General features: G+C 48.9%; 1 protein-coding gene and 1 long non-coding RNA gene across 4 annotated transcripts in view; one reads left to right on the forward strand and one right to left on the reverse strand.

Annotated features, from left to right (window-relative positions):
- Positions 1–22,200, reverse strand: part of dyrk1b (dual-specificity tyrosine-(Y)-phosphorylation regulated kinase 1B) — a 58,609-nt gene that overhangs the window by 2,244 nt on the left and 34,165 nt on the right. For all 3 annotated transcript variants that reach the window (XM_086219285.1, XM_086219286.1, XM_086219284.1), the window contains exons 2-12: positions 12,468–12,634; positions 10,551–10,670; positions 10,003–10,191; positions 9,411–9,558; positions 8,314–8,463; positions 6,765–6,901; positions 6,488–6,634; positions 5,656–5,796; positions 3,893–4,013; positions 2,035–2,217; positions 1,849–1,952 (exon numbers count right to left, since the gene is read on the reverse strand). In XM_086219285.1, coding sequence (XP_086075411.1) covers positions 1,849–1,952; positions 2,035–2,217; positions 3,893–4,013; positions 5,656–5,796; positions 6,488–6,634; positions 6,765–6,901; positions 8,314–8,463; positions 9,411–9,558; positions 10,003–10,191; positions 10,551–10,670; positions 12,468–12,536 — 1,509 coding nt within the window. In that variant the 5' untranslated portion in view covers positions 12,537–12,634. The remainder of the gene's footprint in view (positions 1–1,848; positions 1,953–2,034; positions 2,218–3,892; positions 4,014–5,655; positions 5,797–6,487; positions 6,635–6,764; positions 6,902–8,313; positions 8,464–9,410; positions 9,559–10,002; positions 10,192–10,550; positions 10,671–12,467; positions 12,635–22,200) is intronic.
- On the forward strand, positions 593–1,654 carry LOC147253922 (uncharacterized). Its single transcript, XR_015118611.1, has 3 exons — positions 593–711; positions 1,040–1,075; positions 1,617–1,654. It is a non-coding gene; the product is annotated as an uncharacterized LOC147253922 (long non-coding RNA).

Below are 22,200 nucleotides of genomic sequence, written 5' to 3' on the forward strand. Positions count from 1 at the left end.
ACTAACTCCCTCACTGACTCACTCACTCGCTCGCTCATATCAGTCAGGAACAGGCGGGTCCGTTCCTCAGACCACCAAAGATGTTGGATGCAGCTGGAATCACAATGCCGTGATTCACATGATCAGACTTGCGTGTGTACCCGTGTGCATCACTAACTAGGACTGACCGACTGGATCATCCATCAACCAGAACCAACCCTCCACTAAACAGGGAGGAGGAACAAGACGAAGGAAAATGAGTTCTGAGCGCTGGAGACTTGCGGGTCCCGCTGGTGTTCACTCACCTACCGGACCGACTGAGCCTGAGCTGAGAGCTGCAACAGCCCTGCAAAGACGGGAGGTCACAGAATCTCTTTAAGAGAGCTTCTGCTTGGAGTCTGTGGTTGGTGTTGAACTGTCCTGATTCTACCGCCATCATCTGATGCTAGTGCTCGTTTAGTGCTCTGAGATTAGCAGGACAAAATATTACAAACATCTCAAACAGACAGACTAAATGTTACAAGCCTCCAGAGTTCTGCAGCATTAGTTTGATCCTGTGTTACAGGACAAGGGAATCAACTACGGAGGGAACGCTAGGAGAACCTCACGAGGCTGTAGGACACAGGCTCGGGAGCACTAATGACGTGTACGGAGCGTCAGTGATATTCTCCTCGTTTGCTGACGTCAGTCGACATGTCGGAGGCACAAACGGAGGATGTACGACGTGTGAATGTAAGAAACTCCAATTCAAAAAACAAGCAGGTGGATCTGTGTTGATCCTGCTAGCTGGTCCTTCACTGCACATGCAGCAGAACTGATGGGAGAGTCATGAAAAAACGAGAGTGGGGACGAGTGTATGAGTTGTATTAGTGAGCTGTGTAAATATGGACCACAGAGCACAAACGAGAGATGGAGCCATGTTAGCTTAGCGTCGATCTACAAGATGGAAACATTTGACTTCTGCTCCGGATTCATCAGAATGAAACTCTCAAAGCTGCTTCAAAAAACAGCAACAGCTCCAGTCCTGATTACAGTAACCAAACGCTGCTCTTGTTTCTAGGCAGATCACTGCGGTGGAACGTTTTGACTCTGGTCGGTAAATAAATTCTTCTACCATCAAAGTCCTCAACAGTCAGGCTCCTTCATCCCTGACAGAGCTCCTAGTCCCCTATGATCCAGCTAGAACCCTTCACTCCCAGGATGCAGGGTTCCTGCTGGTTCCTAGAGTTCTAACAGTAGAATGGAGCCAGAACCTTCAGCTATCAGGCTCCTTCATCCCTGACAGAGCTCCTAGTCCCCTATGATCCAGCTAGAACCCTTCACTCCCAGGATGCAGGGTTCCTGCTGGTTCCTAGAGTTCTAACAGTAGAATGGAGCCAGAACCTTCAGCTATCAGGCTCCCCTCCTGTGGAACCGTCTCCCAGTTTCAGTCCAGGACCCAGACCCCCTCTCTAGGTTTAAGAGCAGACTTAAGACCTCCTTGTTGATCAGGCTTATAGTCAGGACTGCTTAGGCTGGCCCTTAGACTGCTGCTATAGGCTCAGACTGCTGGGATCTCCCATGATGCACTGGGCTTCTCTCTCCTCCTCCTGTCCTCATACGTGTTACTAACTCCTCTTCTTCTCCCCTCATCCCAGATCCTGGTGCTGCTGGAGGAGGCTCCAGACCTGGAGAGGCTCCAGCTGCCACCCGTAGCTCCAGGCAAGTCCTCTTAATGTCATACGTGTTTTGTGTGTAACCTGAAATGTGTCCAACATGTGGATGTGGAGGAAAAGATTTTGTGTAGAAACTTGAAACTTCCTCTTCTAAGCTCCAGGTGGAAGCTGTGCTGTAGGGACACTCCAGCATGAGGAGCTCGTCAGTGTGTACCTGAGGGCTGGTCATCTCGTAGTCTGAATGGGTAACAGCAGAGTTGTAGTAGCGGTTACTGTAGCGGTAGTTGCGGTTGTCATTGGAAGAACCACTTGAGCCACCTGGAAACAAAACAGATGAAGGTCACATGACTGTAAGTTCCCTGATGGGAGCCCAGATTGTTGATGTGGTGCATGCGTTTACCAGAGCTAGAGACAGAGCTAGTAGTGGAGGTTGAATGGGAGTGGTCCATGGCAGGAGAGGTGGATGTCGATGAACTGGTGTTGGTTCCTTCATCTGTGGTCTTCTTGAAGAAATTGTGCTGCAGGGCGTAGAATGGTGTGATGCGGCTTTTAGGGTCATAGTCCAGCATGCGCAGGATCAGGTCTGGAAGAGAAGCAATCAGGACAAGATGAGGATATTTGGTTTTGATCGCAGGATGTCAGAAGCCTTCAACAACAGTGAGTGTTATGAAAACAGATGCAGGGGGAGGTGAGACGGACGTGATCTCTGTGGCAGCTGCTCTGGTCTGCGTCCTACAGGAGGATCCAGGCTACAGGGACACTACCAGCATGAGCCGTCTCACTCTGTCCCATCAAGGCACTTGGAAGAATGCTTGAAGACAAATCTGTGCTCCCTTCATGTTCATCTGTCCATGGTTGGAGTGTCTGTCCATGGTTGGAGTGTCCATGGTTGGTGTGTCTGTCCATGGTTGGAGTGTCTGTCCATGGTTGGAGTGTCCATGGTTGGAGTGTCTGTCCATGGTTGGAGTGTCTGTCCATGGTTGGAGTGTCCATGGTTGGAGTGTCCATGGTTGGAGTGTCTGTCCATGGCTGGAGTATCCATGGTTGGTGTGTCCATGGTTGGAGTGTCTGTCCATGGTTGGAGTGTCTGTCCATGGTTGGAGTGTCCATGGTTGGAGTGTCTGTCCATGGTTGGAGTGTCCATGGTTGGAGTGTCTGTCCATGGTTGGAGTGTCCATGGTTGGAGTGTCTGTCCATGGTTGGAGTGTCCATGGTTGGAGTGTCTGTCCATGGTTGGAGTGTCTGTCCATGGTTGGAGTGTCCATGGTTGGAGTGTCTGTCCATGGTTGGAGTGTCTGTTCTTAGCTATCATGCTTGTAGGAGTGTACTGTAGTTCTCTAATGACCACCAGATGGCAGCAAAGCTTCACTCTTCACTTCATTCTATCTTGAGATGCAATCACAGATCAATAACAATGTAATAACAATCAAACATTCTTGTTTGAGCTCCATCTTGTGCCCTTGTGGTTCTGATTAAATCTTCCTCCACACTGCAAACATTTTCAACTGTTAAACCTAAAAAACATAGTTTAGACACCAAATTAAATCATTTTTGCCTACAACCTCATTAGTTTGCTTCACTTTCAAAAGCTAAGTTGAAAAATTTCGACTGCTGACTCTAAATTCATCCAGCAGTCAACACAGACGGGGTTTGCGTGTGAACTGCAGAGAAAACAGCCTTGGAGCAACGCCACACTCCTCCAGTCCAGCCCTCGCTGCCCCCCAGTTGAGCTTAGTTTCTCTTCAAGAGCACAACAGCGATGACACCTGTCAATAAAAACATGACCTGCTTCTTGGTGAATAAACGACAACAATAATTATAATAATATTAATAATGATCTTGGTGTTGGCACTGGCCACACTGGAACTCCCTCACCATTACCCAGTAAGATAAAGGCCCGTCAATCCCTCCCCATCAACAAAGGTAACAGTGGCCTCTGCTGCCAAAAGTGGGAATTACATCGGAACGACAGAGGCACCTCACAGTTCAAGCAGTGGAGAACCTCTATTTGAAGAACAGCAAACTTTGACCTGAGCCTGGGGATACAATAAGGCCACAACAGGAAGTGACATCATAATATAATAACATAATAATCATAATATCTGCTCGCCGGCATCAGAAGGAGGCCTCAGGATTTGTCCTACCTGTGAAGGTCACACCAGGTGTTTAGGGGACTCGTCTATTCCTCTAAGTACAACTGCTGGCTACTGAATTGGAAACACAATCTTCACAAACCAATGGCCAAAGGGCTGGTTTACCTTTAAACTTCAGGTAGTCACAGGGGGCGTGTCCTGGCTCCCCTGATCTCCGCCCCCCCGGACCCCCAGTTTCAACACCTAAAATCTCATGAAGACGCCGTGTGGCTGGGGGCTTGTACTCCTGGAAAACACACACACACTCACACGTGAGCAAACATGAATTCAGAAACCTCCATAATCTTCCATAAACACGATGAAGGAGAAAAACTGTATCGGTGAAGTGGATGTGGCTTCTGCGACAGCCAGAAGTCACCATATTTGGACGTGGTGGAGGAAAGCTACGCCTCTATCCTGACAGTCACACACTCTGAACCCCCCCGCATTACTGAAGAAGTCCCACAGCTGGAGATGGAGATCGTTAGTTAAATGTTTGCTGAGGTCATCAGGTGAGTTTGTGCTGGTCTCACATTGACCTCTCTTTGCAACTCGTAGAGTCGCCCCCTGCTGACCATTAGAAAGAAAGCAGACACAGGACTCTTAATCCTGGTTTATGCTACTGCGTCGTGTCGGCGCCATACTTACGCTGTTGACGTCAACCCTTACGCAGACCCTACGCAGACCCTACGCCGTAGCCTGACGTGCACCTCCAAAAAATCCTGACTATGCGTCGCGTCGATGCGTCGTGACGTGAACGTCAAGGACTGTGATTGGTCCGCTCAGAGAAGGTTGCCGAATGCATGAAGAGGGCTGCGTCCGAATTGCCAAGTGCCAACCTACGTCCTCCTGCTACGACCTACCGCTACAGCCTACTCCTACAGCCTGAACACGGCGGCACCATTCAGACACCCTAAGATTGGTGGTGAAGCACGACCTCTGCTGGCAGAGCACAGATACCGCAATTAGGTAGACAGCACCAATGAAAGCCCCACCTGCTGGCCTGACTGTGGTACTGCACTCCACTCTGAACGCACCTTTCCCTCATTCTCTATTATTAAGCACATGAACGCACCTTTAGTCATCAACAACGACTATAAATGTTGGTGTTCATCAGAATGGAGACTGTTGGTGGCGCTAACTTGGCTTGAGGGTCCACAAGTTTTTAGGGGACAAAGAAGAAGTCCGCGGTGCATTGTGGGCCATAGGTTGCTCCGTAGGATGCACCTGAACCGACCTACAATGTGGGCGTGTTTAGGCTGGAATTTAGGTTGAGAAGTAGGTCGCTACTCACGCCAGTTGTGGTTTGGGACAGCCTACCACCTGCTCTGAGACCTACCATCAGAACTACTTGGCTATTCAGACGCAGCGGAGGTGGAAGAACCTCCGCGACAAATATGTGCGTCTCTGGAAGAAAATGGCCACAAGAAGCCATGTTTGTCATGTTCAAAGTTGACAGTTTGATTCGTGACAGCCAACAGTCGTTCAAAGAAAAACACTGGACTTTCTGTTGTAAATAGTTTTGTTTTGGATCTGTCAAGAGCCCCCGAAACCATACAAAGACACAGCCACACCCCCTAGTGGCTTGGCGGTGAATTGCAGAGCAACACGTTCCCTCAACGCAGAAGTTCAAATGCTCAATGACGGCGTAGGGTCTACGCCATCGCCACGCCGTCGCCGCAACGCAGAAGCATAAACCAGGCCTCAGGTAGTTTCAAGTCCTGGAATCTTTACCTCCACTAAGGAGCTCATGTTAAGACTGTCCTAGGTTCAGTGCTCTTCAGGAGCATAATTCAAGCAGTTTAACGTTCCTAAATAAAAAAACCTGACAGTAACAATATCTTTGTAAAGATACGTGATCAAAAACGTGGAACAGAGAAACCCGGTACCTTCTTGATGTCCTTGTTCTTCTTCACTGTCCACAGACCATCTGACAGCTTGTCAAAATACTTCCTGGCTTTAGGAGCTGCATCCAGCATGTGGCTAGGTGGGACCCCCAGAACCTCCACAATCTTATTCATCTGGTCAACCTACACACACACACACACACACACACACACACACACACACACACACACACACACACACACACACACACAGTCACCTATTGTCTTGTTGATGATCTCTGCTGAGTTCTTAAAGCTCATACTTTAACTGGTTTGGGTCTGGTATTTGCCCCCAGCATGCTGGAAAAGAAGAAGAGGAAACTCCGATTCTGGATGGAAGGTGTGTTAGCAAAAAGCTGGGCCCACTGTGCTAGAACACCGTCCACGCTCCTGGACACCGAACTAACTGGAGACACACAGAAGCTGAGATCTGTGTCCAGCTTCAACTGAGCTCAGCTAGAGGTGATGGGCTGCTTCTCAGTTTCCTCCCTCTAGTTCGTGGACTCGCTGTGTTTCAGGCAGGCAACAAATTAGCACTTTTAATTTGCCCCGGTTTGCTTTAACACTCTCAAGTTCCCCGAACAGTAAAAAAAAAAAAGTCACATGATCACATCTTCAATGATGGTACTGTGCAAGTCTGGCATTGTTCCGTCCTTCCCACCCCTGAGAATTCGAGGTTCGTTCGACACAGAACAAGAGCTCAGGTGGCAGAGGGAGGTCGGACTCCAAGGTCAGTAATGTCCACATGAGGACAACTCAGCTCTCCCTCTCTGTGCTGACTAAATATGGGTGGGTGTGAATCTGGACTAAAACTGGATCAGGACCCAGCTCTTACCTCATTGGAGCCGCTGAAGAGGGGCTCTCCTGTGTGCATCTCCACCAGGATGCAACCCAGAGACCACATATCGATGGCCAGGTCGTACGGCATTCCCAACAGAACCTCTGGGGAGCGGTAGAACCTGCTCTGGATGTACTGATAGATCTGAGGAGAGGACGACAGAGACAAAGATGACGAAAGGATACACAGCGTTTGTAAAAACATCAACAAACATGAAGGTAAAGATGATTTTAGGGCGTTGATTCTCTGCCAGGTGTTCGACCCGGCGGCTCACCCTCTGTCCGAGCTGACAGGAGGATCCGAAGTCCACTATCTTGATGGCAGATCTCTTGGGATTACACAGCAGGATGTTCTCTGGTTTCAAGTCGCAGTGGATGATTGACAGCTCTGGAGTGGCCAGGAATAATAAAGCTGAGGACACAGAGGAGATTCCTGTCATCAGCAGCATCAGGACCCTCTGAGTGAAGCCTGACCACTGAGAGGTGCACAGGCAGCTTCTGCTTTGAGAACATGGACAGTTTATACGATCTCTGTCTGGAGACTGTGGCTGCAGTCAGACTGGGACTGCAAAACTGACTCCAGGTTTGATGAGGGCCTTCATTTTGTGTTCAATGAAAATCCTTCCCCTGGCTTTTTTGCCCCCCCCCCCCCCCCCCCATCATCACATGACGAACTGCAGCCCAAAAACTTACATTGTCAAAGAAGCAGCTGTAAATGACCAGATAAATACCTGGTTTCACCAGCATGACGGTGTCTGCCCAGGAAACATGGGGAAGGGTCACATGACCAAAATCTTTCATGTTATTTTCATTCAGGTGAGTAGAGGGAACGCTGGGTCTCCTCCATCTGAGGTTCTCCACCTGCTCTTTGTGTAAAGGGCCTTCAGGTGGCTTTTGCTGTGGTCTGGCGTGATATAAATAAAGATTGGTTGACTGATAGCGGGGCTAACCAGCAGGGGCGGGGCTGACTAGTGCAAGTCTGGGTCACTTGCTGTCACATGGTGGGGGCGTCATGCAGGTTCAGTGCTACGGGCTAACGTGAATGCTAATCAAGTGCCTTCCTTGCTTTCTGTCTCAAGCACAAACCCAAACAGGTAAAACTGATAAGACTCTGGCCCAACAGCAACCCAGCGCCGGCTTCCCCTCATCTCATGCTCCATGATGTCAGTGTCCGTGGTGAAGAGAACCACCAAAGACTCAACTGAAGAAAGATGGGAGGGAGAGCCGGACATGAACCCCACCCACACCAGCAGAACTGATCTTCTCTCGTAATGTTTATTTTTCATGTACCGTGATAACCGTGAAGAGTAGTGGCCAGCGACAAGGAAAGAAGGACAAGACGGAGGAGAGCGAGTTGATCCAGTAGAGCTCGTCCCTGAGAGAGGAGCTGTGTCTGCTCTTTGTGGAGATTTTTGGGTTAAAAAAATCAAACCAACAGATTTTTAACTGCAAATCTTGTTGAGCTTCAGGCAACGGAGGCAACACCGGCCAGTTGCTCAACAGCCCACAGGGACTGGAGGTCAAGGACTGCCCCAGATTACAGGGAGCGGCAACAGCGTCCGCTGATGTTGGTGAAGAAGTGAAGCCCAAGAGCGGTCAGACGTCGACTATGAGATTATAGACGCCTGTCCGAGGACCTGGTCCCGCCACACGCGGTCCATAGGAATGACTTCCGGTTTACCAAACTGCATCGTCCCGGCATGATGGCGACAACACACAAGCCTCTGCTGTACCATGAGTTTAATATTCTACGGACTACAGCTGACAGAATGAACTGTCACAAACTCCAAAGGAATTCACGCGTTCATGTTTGAGCAGGCCCACCTGTACAGAGCTGCTGTGCGAATTTCCTGGTGAGGTTGAGGGAGACTCCTCTGAAGTTGGTGTTCCTCAGCAGATCGTACAGGTTGTAGCTCAACAACTCAAACACCAAACAAAGATGGTTCCTAAACATAAAGTGACGCTTCAGGTGGACTGCACAGAGACAGATACACACACACACACACACACACACACACACACACACACACACACATATATCAACACGCGCACACACACAGATGGGAGACAGGGAAGAAGGTTAGGATAAACAGTGAAACAACAATCAGGTCAAGCACATGAAGACACATTATATTAAAGTCATTTTAATCAATTTATTTCTAACCCAGAACGCATCAGCTCATCTTCACGCGTCGGCTGAGGTTTTCATTCTTATTCCCTCCTCCTGCTACGCTCCTGTGTGTGTTTAGGTCCTAGCACGGCTAAGTGGCTCCTTGGTGCTTGCAGGAGGCCGGTGCTCCATAGTGAGCCACTTTAGTGCCTGAACACTGTCACCACCCTCGAGAAGGCTGGTTCAAAATGTTATTTAGTATAATAGGTTGGTAATTGTTTTAAGTAACAAATTGCCTGCATTTACATTGAACTCTTCTACTTTAACAGCACTCCAAACCCTTCACCGCGTTTCCTCTCCCACCCGCTCGTGTCCACCCAGACAGTTTTACACGGTAGCCAAACTGTGTAATCACACACGTGTGGCACAGAGAGGATATTCCCTCATATATGATACAGAAGCGGCTTCACAGCCCCCCCCCCCCTTTAACTATCAGCGCGTGATGTGACTGGTCAGGTTTGAGAGCCCAGGACAGCTGCTGGATGGAACCGTTGTGGCCCCGCTGGAGTCAACAGAGGGTTAAACTGTTGTGTGCTCCTGTGCAGCCGTGGGGCAGCCAACAGGGTTTCCTTCATCCCGGGGAATCAAGGTCCTGGAGCAGAGCGCTCCACTGAGCACCGTCCCACAGAAACAGGAGCAGGTTCTATGTGGCCCAGTGACCCCCCCCCCGCCCATTGTAATGCGTGTGTGTGTGTGTGTGTGTGTGTGTGTGTGTGTGTGTGTGTGTGTGTGTGTGTGGTGTCCATCTTACCTATGTAATATTTCATCTCAGTGTCATGCTTGTTCATGAGCTCCAGCAGGCGAAGTTCAATCTGTGCCTGGTTTAGAAACGCCTTTTTGTTCTTAATGATCTTGATGGCAACCCACTCCTGCTCATGGTGGTCGTAGGCCTTCACCACCTGCACAGACGGCGGACAGACCCTGTATCAGCCGGCGATCCCTCACTGTCACTCTGCTCACTCAATTTCCAGTGCATGCTGACTTTGAACCGTCGAGTATAGAATTAGTGTCAGCAACAGCGTCTGCTCTGATGGAGGTTAATGGAGACGAGGATCAAAGGCAGTTCTAGCACGTGAGGCTCTGAGGCCAGGCGGTGCTGTTGTGTACAATGTACAGATGCATCTGATGTTTGGAAACCAGACACGTCCTGCACAATCGCCTGACTACTGCTGTAAAACTAACAGCCATGTTGGAGATCGACAGGTTGTCAGTCACCTGTTCCTAACTGGACAAACCACCAAAGATATTAAACAATTAGACGCAAACATGTTTGGTTCAGTCCTGATCAATGCAGACACCTGAAGAAGGAACTGAGGGGATCTGTTCCCAGATCTGCCTATTACCTGTCCGAAGGAACCCTTCCCAATCAGCGAGTCTATCTCATAGCGGTCCAGCCACTTTTCTCCGTTTTTGACAATATAGTCATAGTTGTCATCGTCATAGCCGTCGTTGTAGACTTTTCTCTCCTTCTTGGTGCTGCTGTCTTCAGGAGGGACCTGCTGGGCCCGCCGCTTCTTCTTAGTATAGTACACCTGGAGGGAGGTACAGGTGAGGAGACGGGAGCCTGGTCAAGTGCGTGCACCTCTAACAATCACCAGTTCACAGTGGTTTGGTCCACCTCAAGTTGTTTGATTTTAAAGGACTATAGACTAATGAGAATCTTTTCTATGCTGACAGAAGTGCCCCTCGCGGTGACCTCTGAGGTCAGCTGACCACAGAGGTCACCGCAAGTGTTCTTCCACATCTCACTTTGGTTGATTTCTTCAGGAAGACTGCAGCCTCGATCCAAACCCAGCCAGTAACTCCACCACTGCTCTGGAGCCAGTCTGACTTGACCCCAGAACCCTGCTGCAGACACACAACTGCCCCTGAACCCCCGCGTGAGCTGTACCTCATTGATGTGCTTGTAAGTTTTGATGAGGTCAACAGAGAGTTTCCTCAGTGGGGCGCTGGCAGGGTCTCTGAAACTAGGGGGGATCCTCCGCTGGAGTATGGTCATATCAGACAGCACCTGCAGAGAACCACAACACGTGATCACACACACACCACACACCCTGCCCCGAACGACTGAGACAACGGCCATGTTGGATGTGACCGACAGATGGTCACTACCATGAATGAAAGGAATGAAAACAAGAAATAAGCTTCTACCAACTGGAGCTTTGGGAAGCGATGTTATGGCCTCTGGTGTGTTCGAGGAGACAGAGACTGACTGATTTGCGGTTTCTTGATATTGTCTCTAAATTAAAAGGCAGTGGAAAATTCTGTGCCTCAATTCAAACATCTGTCATGCATTTGACCTTTAACCCTCAAACAGGTGCTCCTCCAGAGCAGAGCGAGACGGCGCTTTGGACTGATTCACCGCCGACGAGGCTGATTAACACATTCATGACACTGGAACTCCTTTCTGAAGATCAACAACGCCGGCATACTGGGGCCGACATACTGGGGCCGAGGGGACATGTTGGAAACGTGTGATGGGCCTGATGGGAGTGGGGCACACCCCCAGGGTCATTCCTTCCCCAGTATGGAAGCGCAGCAACACTGGACAGCCCCGAAACCTCAGAAACCTCAGTGTTCAGGACAGCCGGCTTCAGGGGTTCACTTCCCAGCATCCCCAGTTAACCTCACCTGCTTTCTTACCCAGGTAATCGGCTCACATCACTCTTTCTCCAAATAAAGGAAACAGTAATAAGTACAAAAGTGTTGATGCTCATTGAGGTGGAGAGCAGAGGGGAACTCAGAGACTCGGAAGCGTAAGACAAAAATAACTTGAGTGAAAATATGAGAAGAGCTCGTCAAAATGAATCCCCACTCAAGACTGCACTTCCTTGTACAAGTGTGACATCGATTGTACTCCTTCCTTTATAGCGAGATACTACTGGCTATCATGGTAATCAATACAACTATTAACAGTTGCGCTGTCTGATTCACAGCTGTCAGACTTTAACACCACCGACTCACAGAAAACTGGCAGCTGACGGTCAAACGCACCGGACAATACTGGGCCGTGACCCGGCCACGCTCCGACCCGTTTCCACACTACGACGACTGAAGCTAGAAGAAATATCACACACGTCAGAGAAGACTGATTCTGTTCAGTGCTTGTCTATTTAGCCTGGACAGCACATACAATCAAGATAGCCTCACCCACTGGTACTGTTAGGACCAATCGAACGCCTCGTTCTGTGAGTGCGGTGGTAACTTGGTGTAACTGATGGAATGGGATCCAGCGTGAGGGGCTACTTTTGTCTGTTTTCACCACCAGGTTGTGAAGAATGCAAGCATGGCAACCCCATAGTAGCCACGTAGCCCACTTGTAGCCTGTTTGCTTGTTGTTGCTAGCACCCTTTCCTGGCCTACCCAGAATCCTACACTGTACTGCACAAATGCAGTAGATGCGGCTTTATTTTTGTAAAAGATCCAAGTTTCCACTTTGGCTTGTTGGAGATATTGTACGTTTGTGCTCTACCACGGAGACCGACTTTTTGACACCCCTGTCATTTTTAGTCATTCTTATTTGGTAAGTGGGTCAGATTTAGGCTGCTTGGCTGCTTGCCTTCCCACCTACAGGTTTCTGATCTAATTAGAGACTGAGAATGAAAACGACTTATCAATGAAGAAAGACTCAGTAGAAGGAGGTATATTTTGAGGTCTTGCAAACATGCTCCTATCACTCCGACTCACTACCATACAGACACACGGCTCAGGTCCAACACACACATCAGGTCTGCAGCATCGCTACGACCGTCCACAGGTCCAACAGGTGAGCCATAGATCAGCTCCTGTGTGTGAGTGTGTGTTTTACCTGCTGCTGCTCGGCCATGGAGTGGATGGAGCTGAAGGAGGGGTGTGTATGTGTGTGCTGGCTGGTCATGGCTGGCTCAGCGAGGGAGAAGCCCTGGGCAGTGGAGGAGGAGGAGGAGGAGGAGGAGGAGGAGGAGGAGGTGGGCGGACATCCTGAGCTGCTTACACCTGAGAAAGAGAGAGAGAGAATCAGAAAGGAAACCCCCAACCTTCCCATCATTCAACATGCACAAGTTTCTTTGGTGCTCTACTGCTGCTCCGTATTTACACCACAGTGTCTCATAGACAGCCATCGACCGTGACAGAAGCCATGACTGTTACGTTCACGTTGGCCGTATTTCCGAGCTGGCTCCAGTTTGGCGCCGTTCTCCTTACAGCATCACACAAACCATTTCTTTCCAGATCTGACACACCTGTAAATTGGTGACTTTGTATGAAAAAGGATGTGACCAGGACTCAAAGACTTGACATTCAATGTGTGTTGACAGTAATGGAATCAATCAGGAATCTGTTGTTGTGTATTTTTTTAAAAAAAAACCTTTACTGTTTTCTAAACTGGACTATTCCCAAGATTTGAGAACATGCCGACAGAACTCCTTCCGGTGCAGTGACGTGGCCTTCAGAATAGAAGGGGGGCTCATCAGAGCCGGCTTTAAGAACCTTGCTCTGAAAACTTCTGACTGGGTGTGTTTATAGAGGCCTACCACTCTCAGCACATCCCGGAGTGGCTCATCAGTCTGAGGTCGCGCTCCTCAGATCTGACTGTTAGCATCGGCCCCTTCTACACAACAAGGGCTGCTAGCTATTCTCCAGGTGGACGACCCCTGAGGGGAATGTGGGTGCACTCAACTTTACATTCCAATGTCTTTTTGCTCGTAGGGCACGATACTGTAAATCGAGAGGAGGAGCTGGATACCACCATCTGCACAATCACGCTTGAAACACCGTAAAGACGAGCAGCGCCAGCAGCCTGCTGCTACCAACATGAGCACATCAACACTGCACCTCCGAGAGCAAAATGAAGTCTGTATTAATGTGTAATAATAACATGTATAGGCAACCATGTTCACACACTGTGACTCGAATTCAACATTCTTGATAGAATCACTGCCACTGTAAAGGTTTCTCTTTGTTGATAAATTCTATCAAATAGAAGAAGAAGAGAAAGAAGAGAAGAAAACAAGGAGGTCAAAAACATGGGAGGTTGTGCTTTAAATGGTTGGAGTTACTCAACCACAACCGTCAGTCACAGCGTTCAACACCCTCGACCTGCTCTGACGCCTGGCTACTGCTGCTGAGAGCAAATATGGCCGCGTGATCTTCAACAGGTCGGACAGCTGAAGGCTGTGCAATGTGCCGACACATGAGTCTTCTCACTGGACGCCTCCTGCAGCTTTCAGCAATGAGTAGAAAACGAAAAACATCCAGCAACCAACAAGTATCTCAAGCTGATCAGAAGGGTTTGCAGGTCAGCTGCTCTATGACCTTCTGTTGGGGTACTGCAGCCTCACATAGCAAGTGAGCTAGCAGCTTCCCAACAGGATGGGTGTAGGCTAGTGTACAGCTAGGCTTGCTGCAAAATTAATGATGGCTGCATTTGCTTATGACGGACAGGGATTGGCTCATCCACATCCCATCCTCCAGTTGCTGGACAGAGTGATGGAAGCTCTCAGAATAGAACATGAGAGGAGAACTGTTTTGAAGCGTCTCTGTTCACCTGGTAGGAAACATCAACAACAACAAGGAAACCCGTGTTCACAAATACTCCTAAATAAGGCTGCTGATGCTGGAGGAGGACGAGACCCTGCTCTGGCTCCCCTTCACATGTACTGCAAAATGTTTCACCAAGTTTTCAGAGAGGCAAGCATGTTTCCGCCTGCTGCTGGAGGAATACTGGGAGTTTGACCGTGGGTGACGGCCTGGTCTCAAAGCTGGTTCTGCTGGTACATGTCATTACTCATCAGTTCGTAGAGGTTTACTGTCTACATACTGATTCTGGATTAGTCTCTTTTTACTGGAGAACTACACTGGCTTGCCTTCATCGTGTATTTGATGTGATATATGTCTAATATATATAATATATGTAGCCAATATCCCATGAGGCACATGCTCACCGACATCACCAACAGCCCAACATGTTCTCTTCGTTTACACATCCCTCCATTTAATATTTGGAAAGTCTGAAGCGACACCACATTAAATCATTTATACACATTAGCAGACAGCTAACCAGAAGTAGCCAGTTTAGCCAGTATGAGTCCCTGGTGCTCCTGCTCGATCACGCTGGGGGCCTCCTGCACATTCCATGCTACTGGCTAGTGTACATGCCAATCACTACCAGTGATAAACCCCTCCCCCGCCTCCTGTTTCTGCTGGTCCACCAAATATGTGAAAATGAAGGCTACAGCTCCTGCTTCAAGGGCCTTGAAGGGGCTCAGAAGCACTGACAGCACTCCTGGCTCTGCCACCCCGCTCTCACACTCAGGTCTCACACATACACTGTTTGCCCCTTGTGTTGTTTCTCAATAGCCTTGGAACTGAGACCTTAGACCAGCACAAAGCCTTCAACTGTGGTCTTCTTGGACAAACTCAGGTGGCACGAAAACAAACTGCATGTCAACATGTGCATTAATGTCACCCACATTCATGTCGTCCTGTAAAATTCCTTTTCTTACTCATCAACAATGTAGAAGTTTGTGTAAATGCAACGTCATCAGGCACAGACGCAGCTCAGCATCCTCCCGGCTCTCATGCAGCCAGTGGCTCCAACCAGCAACCGGGCAGAAATGTCATTGGAGGGTCACGTCCTCCTCTTGATCTGGGTATGTGCACATAGGTGCGAGGCCTCTGCAGCGGCGCGGCGCCACATACAGCACATCAAAACATAGCGAGGTTTCTATCAATCAGATGAAAGAGCAGATTGTAGGAGTGAGGCACTACAGCAGGGATATTCACCGGGAGAGAACAAGTAAAGCAGGCTACACTGGGGGGGCCTTCAGGAACCGTCCACATCAGTGGCAGCTCTAGATTTGCATCAAGAGGGGAACCCAGGTTGAAACGTTGAGATCCTGTTTCAACAACTGTTGTCTAAACAGGTAGTTGGTCGTCAGTGGGGTTCAGGGTGGCCCAATCTCTATATTTATGTATCAAGACAACTTAATAACGTTGAAGGGGGCCGTGCAAGAAGAGGATCTGCCTTTAGAAGTTCTTTGTCACTATTTTCTTCCAGATACAGTGGAAGCACTTCCCATCAGTACTTTTCCCAAATGGTTGCCTGAGCTTGTTAACAGAGCTCTATTCAGCAGCTCTGAACCTCTGTGTGTGCATGTTGAGTTCTGGTTTTCCGTCGGTGTGAAAAGGTAGAGAAAGCCTTATCCAATCACCGTAGCCGGCTGGGACAGTTGTGGTGCTCTGGGTCCTGGCCTGCTTACAGACATGACACTGCTGCAGAGAGAGAATATCTGCCTAGTACTGAGAAATCGGCACCGTCTCTTTAAGAGACTGAGAAGCACTCACAGAACTTCCTCACTCTGGCATCCCCCTTCTTGCCTCGCCATTGGTTGGGGCCCCCTCTTTCCCCATCAGCTGATTCGCTGCTGGTATCTAAGGGCTGGCTGGCCAGCGCTCTATAAATAAACCCAGTGCTGTCTCAGCAACCAGCCCACAATACTCATTAGCTACTTCTCTCCCTCCTCTTCCGCCTTTCTCCTGCTAAGCAAGTAGCTTCCAATAGCAGGCCCAGCTCTCAGCAGCAGTCTGATATACTCTCCCCTAGCAACCCAACCCGCCCTTCCCTACCTTACATCCACTCTCTCCTCCCCCTTCCTTCATCATCTTTCCTGTTTCGTCAAACCTTGCAATCTCTGATTCTGCATTCTGTCTTCCATGTTTCCATCCGTGCACGTCTCCATCCCTCACCCCCAGCCTTCTATCAGACAACTGCTTACTGTTCATCCATCTTCTGCTTCCTTGCCAATAGATTCAACTCCCCAACACTGTTGTGTAGATGCACAATGATGCAACAGTATTTAGGGCAACACAGAGGAGTCACTCCAGGCAGCACGTCAGCACACGGAGCAGTCGGGAACTGGTGCTTCCTGCTCCCAACAAGTTGCTAGATCATAAGACACCGGACTGTTTCTGCCAGAATCCCTCCGAGGGAACCGACAGCAGTTCATCTCTGAGTTCCGACTGCACAGAAACCCTTCACATCCGTGTTTGATAAAGGCTTCAGTGAGGAAGAAGGGGAACCCATGAGATGAGTGTTCTGCATCAAATACTGTGGAACACGTTTGTTTATTTCTCACACAAAATTTGGTAATTTTCAAAGAACATTTCTTTCAGTCAAGGAAAAAATAATCAACTCATAACAACTGGAAGAGCTTAAACTCTGAGACTTAAAATGTGCAGTTATCTTGTTTCTGTTGGGGGTGTGATGATGCACTCAGCTCACAGTTCCATGCAGGATACTCGCTTTTGACATGATTCAAAGTTTCTGACAAAACAAAAAAGAATTTTAGCTTTTCTTTTCTTTTCTTCGGGATTTCAAAAGTCACTTCTCACCTCGAATTGAGTCACCCAGACTGTCTAATAAAAATGAGGAAAGCTAGAAACGGACAAACTTTATAATAGAAACACAAGTTTTCATACATTTTTGCAAATGAGAGAAAAAAACCTATAAAAGACATGTTTCTATGCAGTCTTTTATGATCTGACACTGAGCAGGAGGGACAGTCTGGACGACCAGAGGACTCTTGGATAGCCACAGTCTTATTTAACACATCCAGATACACACGGCGGCTGACAACAGCTCTGGGTGTTAGCCTGAGACCCTCCATGACATCCCTGATGGGATTGACGATCAAACAGAAGACACAGCCCCCCTACTTACGTTGTTAAGCAGTATATGAACATTAAAGGGTTTATGATAAAACATCATGTCGTTGTACGTGGAGTTCAGTGTTTGTTTGGGTTCCTGCATTGACTCTGTTTCCTACCGTCCTGCTGTTGCTACACGAGATGTACATCAAGTGCACTGAAGCTGGATGATCAGAGTTCTCTCTCTCTCTCTCTCTCTCTCTCTCTCTCTCTCTCTCTCACACACACACACACACACACACACACACACACACACACACACACACAGGAAGATAGCTGTAGAGATAATACACAGATCCCAGTCACAGCAGCAGCCCACTAACTATCACTGGACTAAATTCAGCACAACACAAGGAGAGTCATGTTTGTGTGTGACAAACACTGACTGTGGTCCCAACAGTGCAGCAGCAACACCAGCCATCACTCACTCCACTTCCATCCAGCACCAAGACATAATCTCTCAGTGTCCTGCTGCTGACACTCACTGTCCAAGCAGCGACTGAAACTCAGAGCTCCAAGTCGACGACAGACTTGGCTGCTCACGCATGATGCTGCTGATCTCTGGACTGGTGATGATGACATGATCCGCACAAACCTCATATCTTGACTCTAGACCTTCACAAGCTATTTCAGACACAAATATGAAACAGGAAAAAAAATCAGGTCCAATCAATACAGTCCGTCTGCTGTCACTGGACGGTTGAAGACAGAGGCTTCTTAGTCTTAATCCTGGTGGAGACGGAATCTGATCGAGGTCGATTCCTTGAGATCTCAAGACCTTCACTCGCTCATACAGTGAGAGGGTGAGAGTGAGAGAGAAAGAGAGAGAGAGAGATCCCAATCCCAGTTCCTATCCCAGTCCCAGTCCCAGTCCCAATCACTATCCCGATCCCAATCCCAGTCCCAGTCCCAGTCCCAGTCCCAATCACTATCCCGATCCCAATCCCAGTCCCAGTCCCAATCACTATCCTGATCCCAATCCCAGTCCCAGTCCCAGTCCCAGTCCCAGTCCCAATCACTATCCCGATCCCAATCCCAGTCCCAGTCCCAGTCCCAATCACTATCCCGATCCCAATCCCAATCACTATCCTGATCCCAATCCCAGTCCCAGTCCCAGTCCCAGTCCCAGTCCCAATCACTATCCCGATCCCAATCCCAGTCCCAGTCCCAATCACTATCCCGATCCCAATCCCAGTCTCAATCCCCACCCTCACAGACTTGGAGGCGCGTACCTCCAGCAGGGCTCTACAGCCGACGCTGGACTCTTCACTGTCCCGTTACTGGAAGTGGGTGTGTCTGCCCGGGGAAACACACAGGTTTTGTCCGAAGGTTTGAGAGGAACATAAAAGAAAAGCAAATAAGACGCCGAGCAGGCAAATGTGCTTCAGGGTTTCTAACGGAGGGACGGAGACATCATTAGAACATCAGCGTAGTCAAGCTCATGGTACGAACGCTCTCATTACATGTCAATTTAAAGGGATAAACTTGAACGATTCATTATGTACGATGTCAAAATTATAAGTCAAACCAACAACTTGTCAGGGAGAATGAAAGGTGGGTTTTGTCGATGGAGAAGCTGAGCGACGTCTCTGTTGGATGGAGGTGAGTCCAGAACTGAACCTGTCTGGTGAGGAGGGAGGTCAACGGTATTTTCAGCATCCTGCTGCTGGCCTGGCGCTCCTGTGCCACCCAGCCAGACAAACTGTGGCCTGCCCGCTCCAGGAGATGGCGGAGATGCGACACCCACCCCCCATGATGGCATGATGGACTATAGACATCAAAGACTATGAGTAGTCCCAGTGGTGGGGGTGGTGGGCCGACTGCAGAGGGCGGAGTGGAGCTTTCACCTGAGATCTAAAGCTGTAGCAGTACAGGTCAGAAAGCTGGTTGAGAAATACGCTGGTATTTGTGCTCCCAGTGTGAAAAGGTGCCAATGGTACCAATGAAACGGATCCATACCGTCCTGTTCCACATAACCAGCTCACAACTTGAGACCCCGCCTGTTCATTGTAGGGTGATGCAAGCCAAGTTAGCAGCCCGTTGCTCGTCAGCTAAAGCTATCTAGCATGAAGCTAACTACTGAGCTACTGCTGCGTATCTGCAGGCTGAGAGACCAACCACTCCTCAGCCCTCAAAGAAGTGGACAGGATTGATTCATGTTCAACACAGCATCCATGCATGAAGCGAAGCCTGAACTCCTCCTGTTCATTGCTAGCACACATATCAAAGATAACATGGATCCCTGTGTTACCTGGGTCAGGATCACACACTGGGACCAGTTTTTGGGAGAGAGCAGGATTCACAGACATCAAATTTCATAGACAAAAATATTAACTGTCCAAATTGTCCATCTGACCCTCTCCTCCCTCCTCAGCCGGCACCGCCATGGCGCTACATGTGTCCCCCTTCACTCTGGTACACCACCATTGATTGAACCAGTTCAACGTCGCTGTCGGTTCTTTTCATAAGACAAAGCCACGTTCTTGTTCTAGAGCTGATGTTCTGCTGTCAGCAACAGTGCACTAAAACGTTACCCACGACTTTTGTTTGAACTCAAATTTGGCACAGCCAGATTTCATGCAAACCTCGTGGCAGCTACGTCAGGTGGGTACATGTTGCCCCAGTGCAGAGCTGCAACTAATGATCATACATGGGCTAATCTGCAGTTTTTCCTCTAAAAACTGATTGGTGAAAGCCATCGCAACGATCACCATCCCAGGGTGAAACCCTCACCATGCTTCTCCACAGACTGTAGGACATTTCCATCCATAAGATGATTTGTTTGATAGCTTGAGATGACATAAACTGGAACACGCTAGCCTACCCTCCTGTGCCGTCACTTGTTGGCTCGCCCTCGTCCCTCTCGGCTGAGTTCCGAAGTATCCCAAACTCTCGGTTTCCGGCTGTATTCACAGCCAGACACCATTCATCAAATAAACTTGTCTTCTTCTTGTACTGAACAGCCACATGCAGCAAAGACAGAACAAATAGCTGGATGTCCTTCATCATTATTTACTGTGTCACGTCTTAAGGCAGCTAGACAGCGCTGCACTCATATGTGGCCACCACACACAGCCAATGCCAATTCGCCAACATGAGTCGTCCTCTTGGGAACAGGGGCCAGGCAGGATGTACCGTAGCTTCTCCTGGTTCAGACAAGCCAAACAACTGGAACAGGATTTTCTGTTTTGGGGGTGTGTGTGTGTGTGTGTGTGTGTGTGTGTGTGTGTGTGTGTCTGAGGGTCTAGAGGAGGGATGTGTGGCGCTGGAGGAGACAGCTGAGGGTTGTAAACTACACCTGTTGAATTAGCAGTTGAGTTCGTTGATGTAAGATACACCGAGTCGGACGGCGCCGTTGTCATTAACGTTTGATCTTGGAAACAGATTTGATAAAGATTTCCTGAGGGGCTAAAAACAGGACGACACAAATCCTTCAGCGGGATGCTCGTACATCACGTGACTGTGGACATGAACAGGATTTTCTCCCACGCTAGAAATGCTGCCACGTGAAGCCAGCAGATGGCAGGCTCTGGTCGCGGTGCGCTGGGGCCCAGTGACAAGGGTTTCTGTTTTTAGGTTCAGACATGCCAAACACTATGCAGCGCTGGTGGTAACACACAGGATTTAACAACTATTTCTTTGTAACAGTGTGGAATGTGTGTTTGACTCAAAAGCTTCAGTGAGAAAATGCAGCAAAGCTAAGTTGGATGCAGCTTTTCTGACAGAATACCAGGCTTGTTCCTGAAGTCATGTAGCAGTCACACTAACCACATATGATGACATCATACTTGAGATATCTCAAACGCTCAAATCTTTTTCTACGTGGTGTGAAATTAATCATCCTACCACCTGGGTAGCAATCACCAAAATAACTCCGGTGATAAGAACCCACACCAGACCTGACGTGTCAGGCTCAGGACACACTAGCCTCAGGGTCGCTGTTAGCAGAGACACTGACCTTTCCATCTGACAGTTCAGAGGTGAGCTCATCTCATCTAGTGGCCCATTCAGCCATGCACAACAAGGCTTGTACAGGTCTTTACAGTGTGTACGACAGCCAGGAGTCCAGCAGCACACACCTGCTGCAGCTGTCACTGGGGGTGATGTTCACGCTACGACGCCGACGGGAAAAAAACTGGTGCTGTTGTTCTCAACAGCTGAAATTTGCTTGTATATAAATATTTTCCAAGCTTTGACCAATAAAAACAAGTAATCATACTACGTGTTACGATAAACAACCATCTGGAGAGAAACCGCCAGTGACACCAGCGACGCGAAGAAGACGAGGACTACTGAAGAGGCCTTCACGGTGTTCCACTTGCCCTCTTCACCACCGCCTGAGAGGCGGCTCAGCGTAAAGTTAAGGTCTGTGTGGATCTCTGCTTCCTGGCAGGTTAGCTCCGACAATGTGGACCTGCTCATACACAGAACTGCACATGTGCTGTGAACCATACTCATTAGTGACGGAGTATATTTAGTCTATGCTGTCTCAGGTGGATTTGTGCCAGCAGGCTACGTGTGCCTGGGATCAGGGCACAAAATTAGCAGCAGCCATCAGCCAAATGCTGGTGAAATATGCAAGCGGATGGTAGTCGAGCATCATTCACCAGCCAAAAAATAGACCCAGTGGTGATCTATTGAGTAGCTTGAGCGATTTGTATTTCATTGGCCATTTGGTGAGCGGACAAACAGAACCGTAAGGATGTGGTGGTTAAGCCTTGATCAGCTGGGAAACCCTGAGGCTGATTTGTCAATGCAGACGATGTTTAGGCCCCACTGATATCTGCTCTTCTATCGAGTACACGCATGTTCAGCCGCCATGGAAGGCAGCCATAGGCCGAGTTCACAAGTAGACA

Source organism: Aulostomus chinensis, chromosome 11 (genome assembly GCF_037954235.1).
Source record: "Aulostomus chinensis isolate RoL2024-O1b breed Wild chromosome 11, RoL_Achi_v1.0, whole genome shotgun sequence".
NCBI lineage: Eukaryota > Metazoa > Chordata > Actinopteri > Syngnathiformes > Aulostomidae > Aulostomus > Aulostomus chinensis.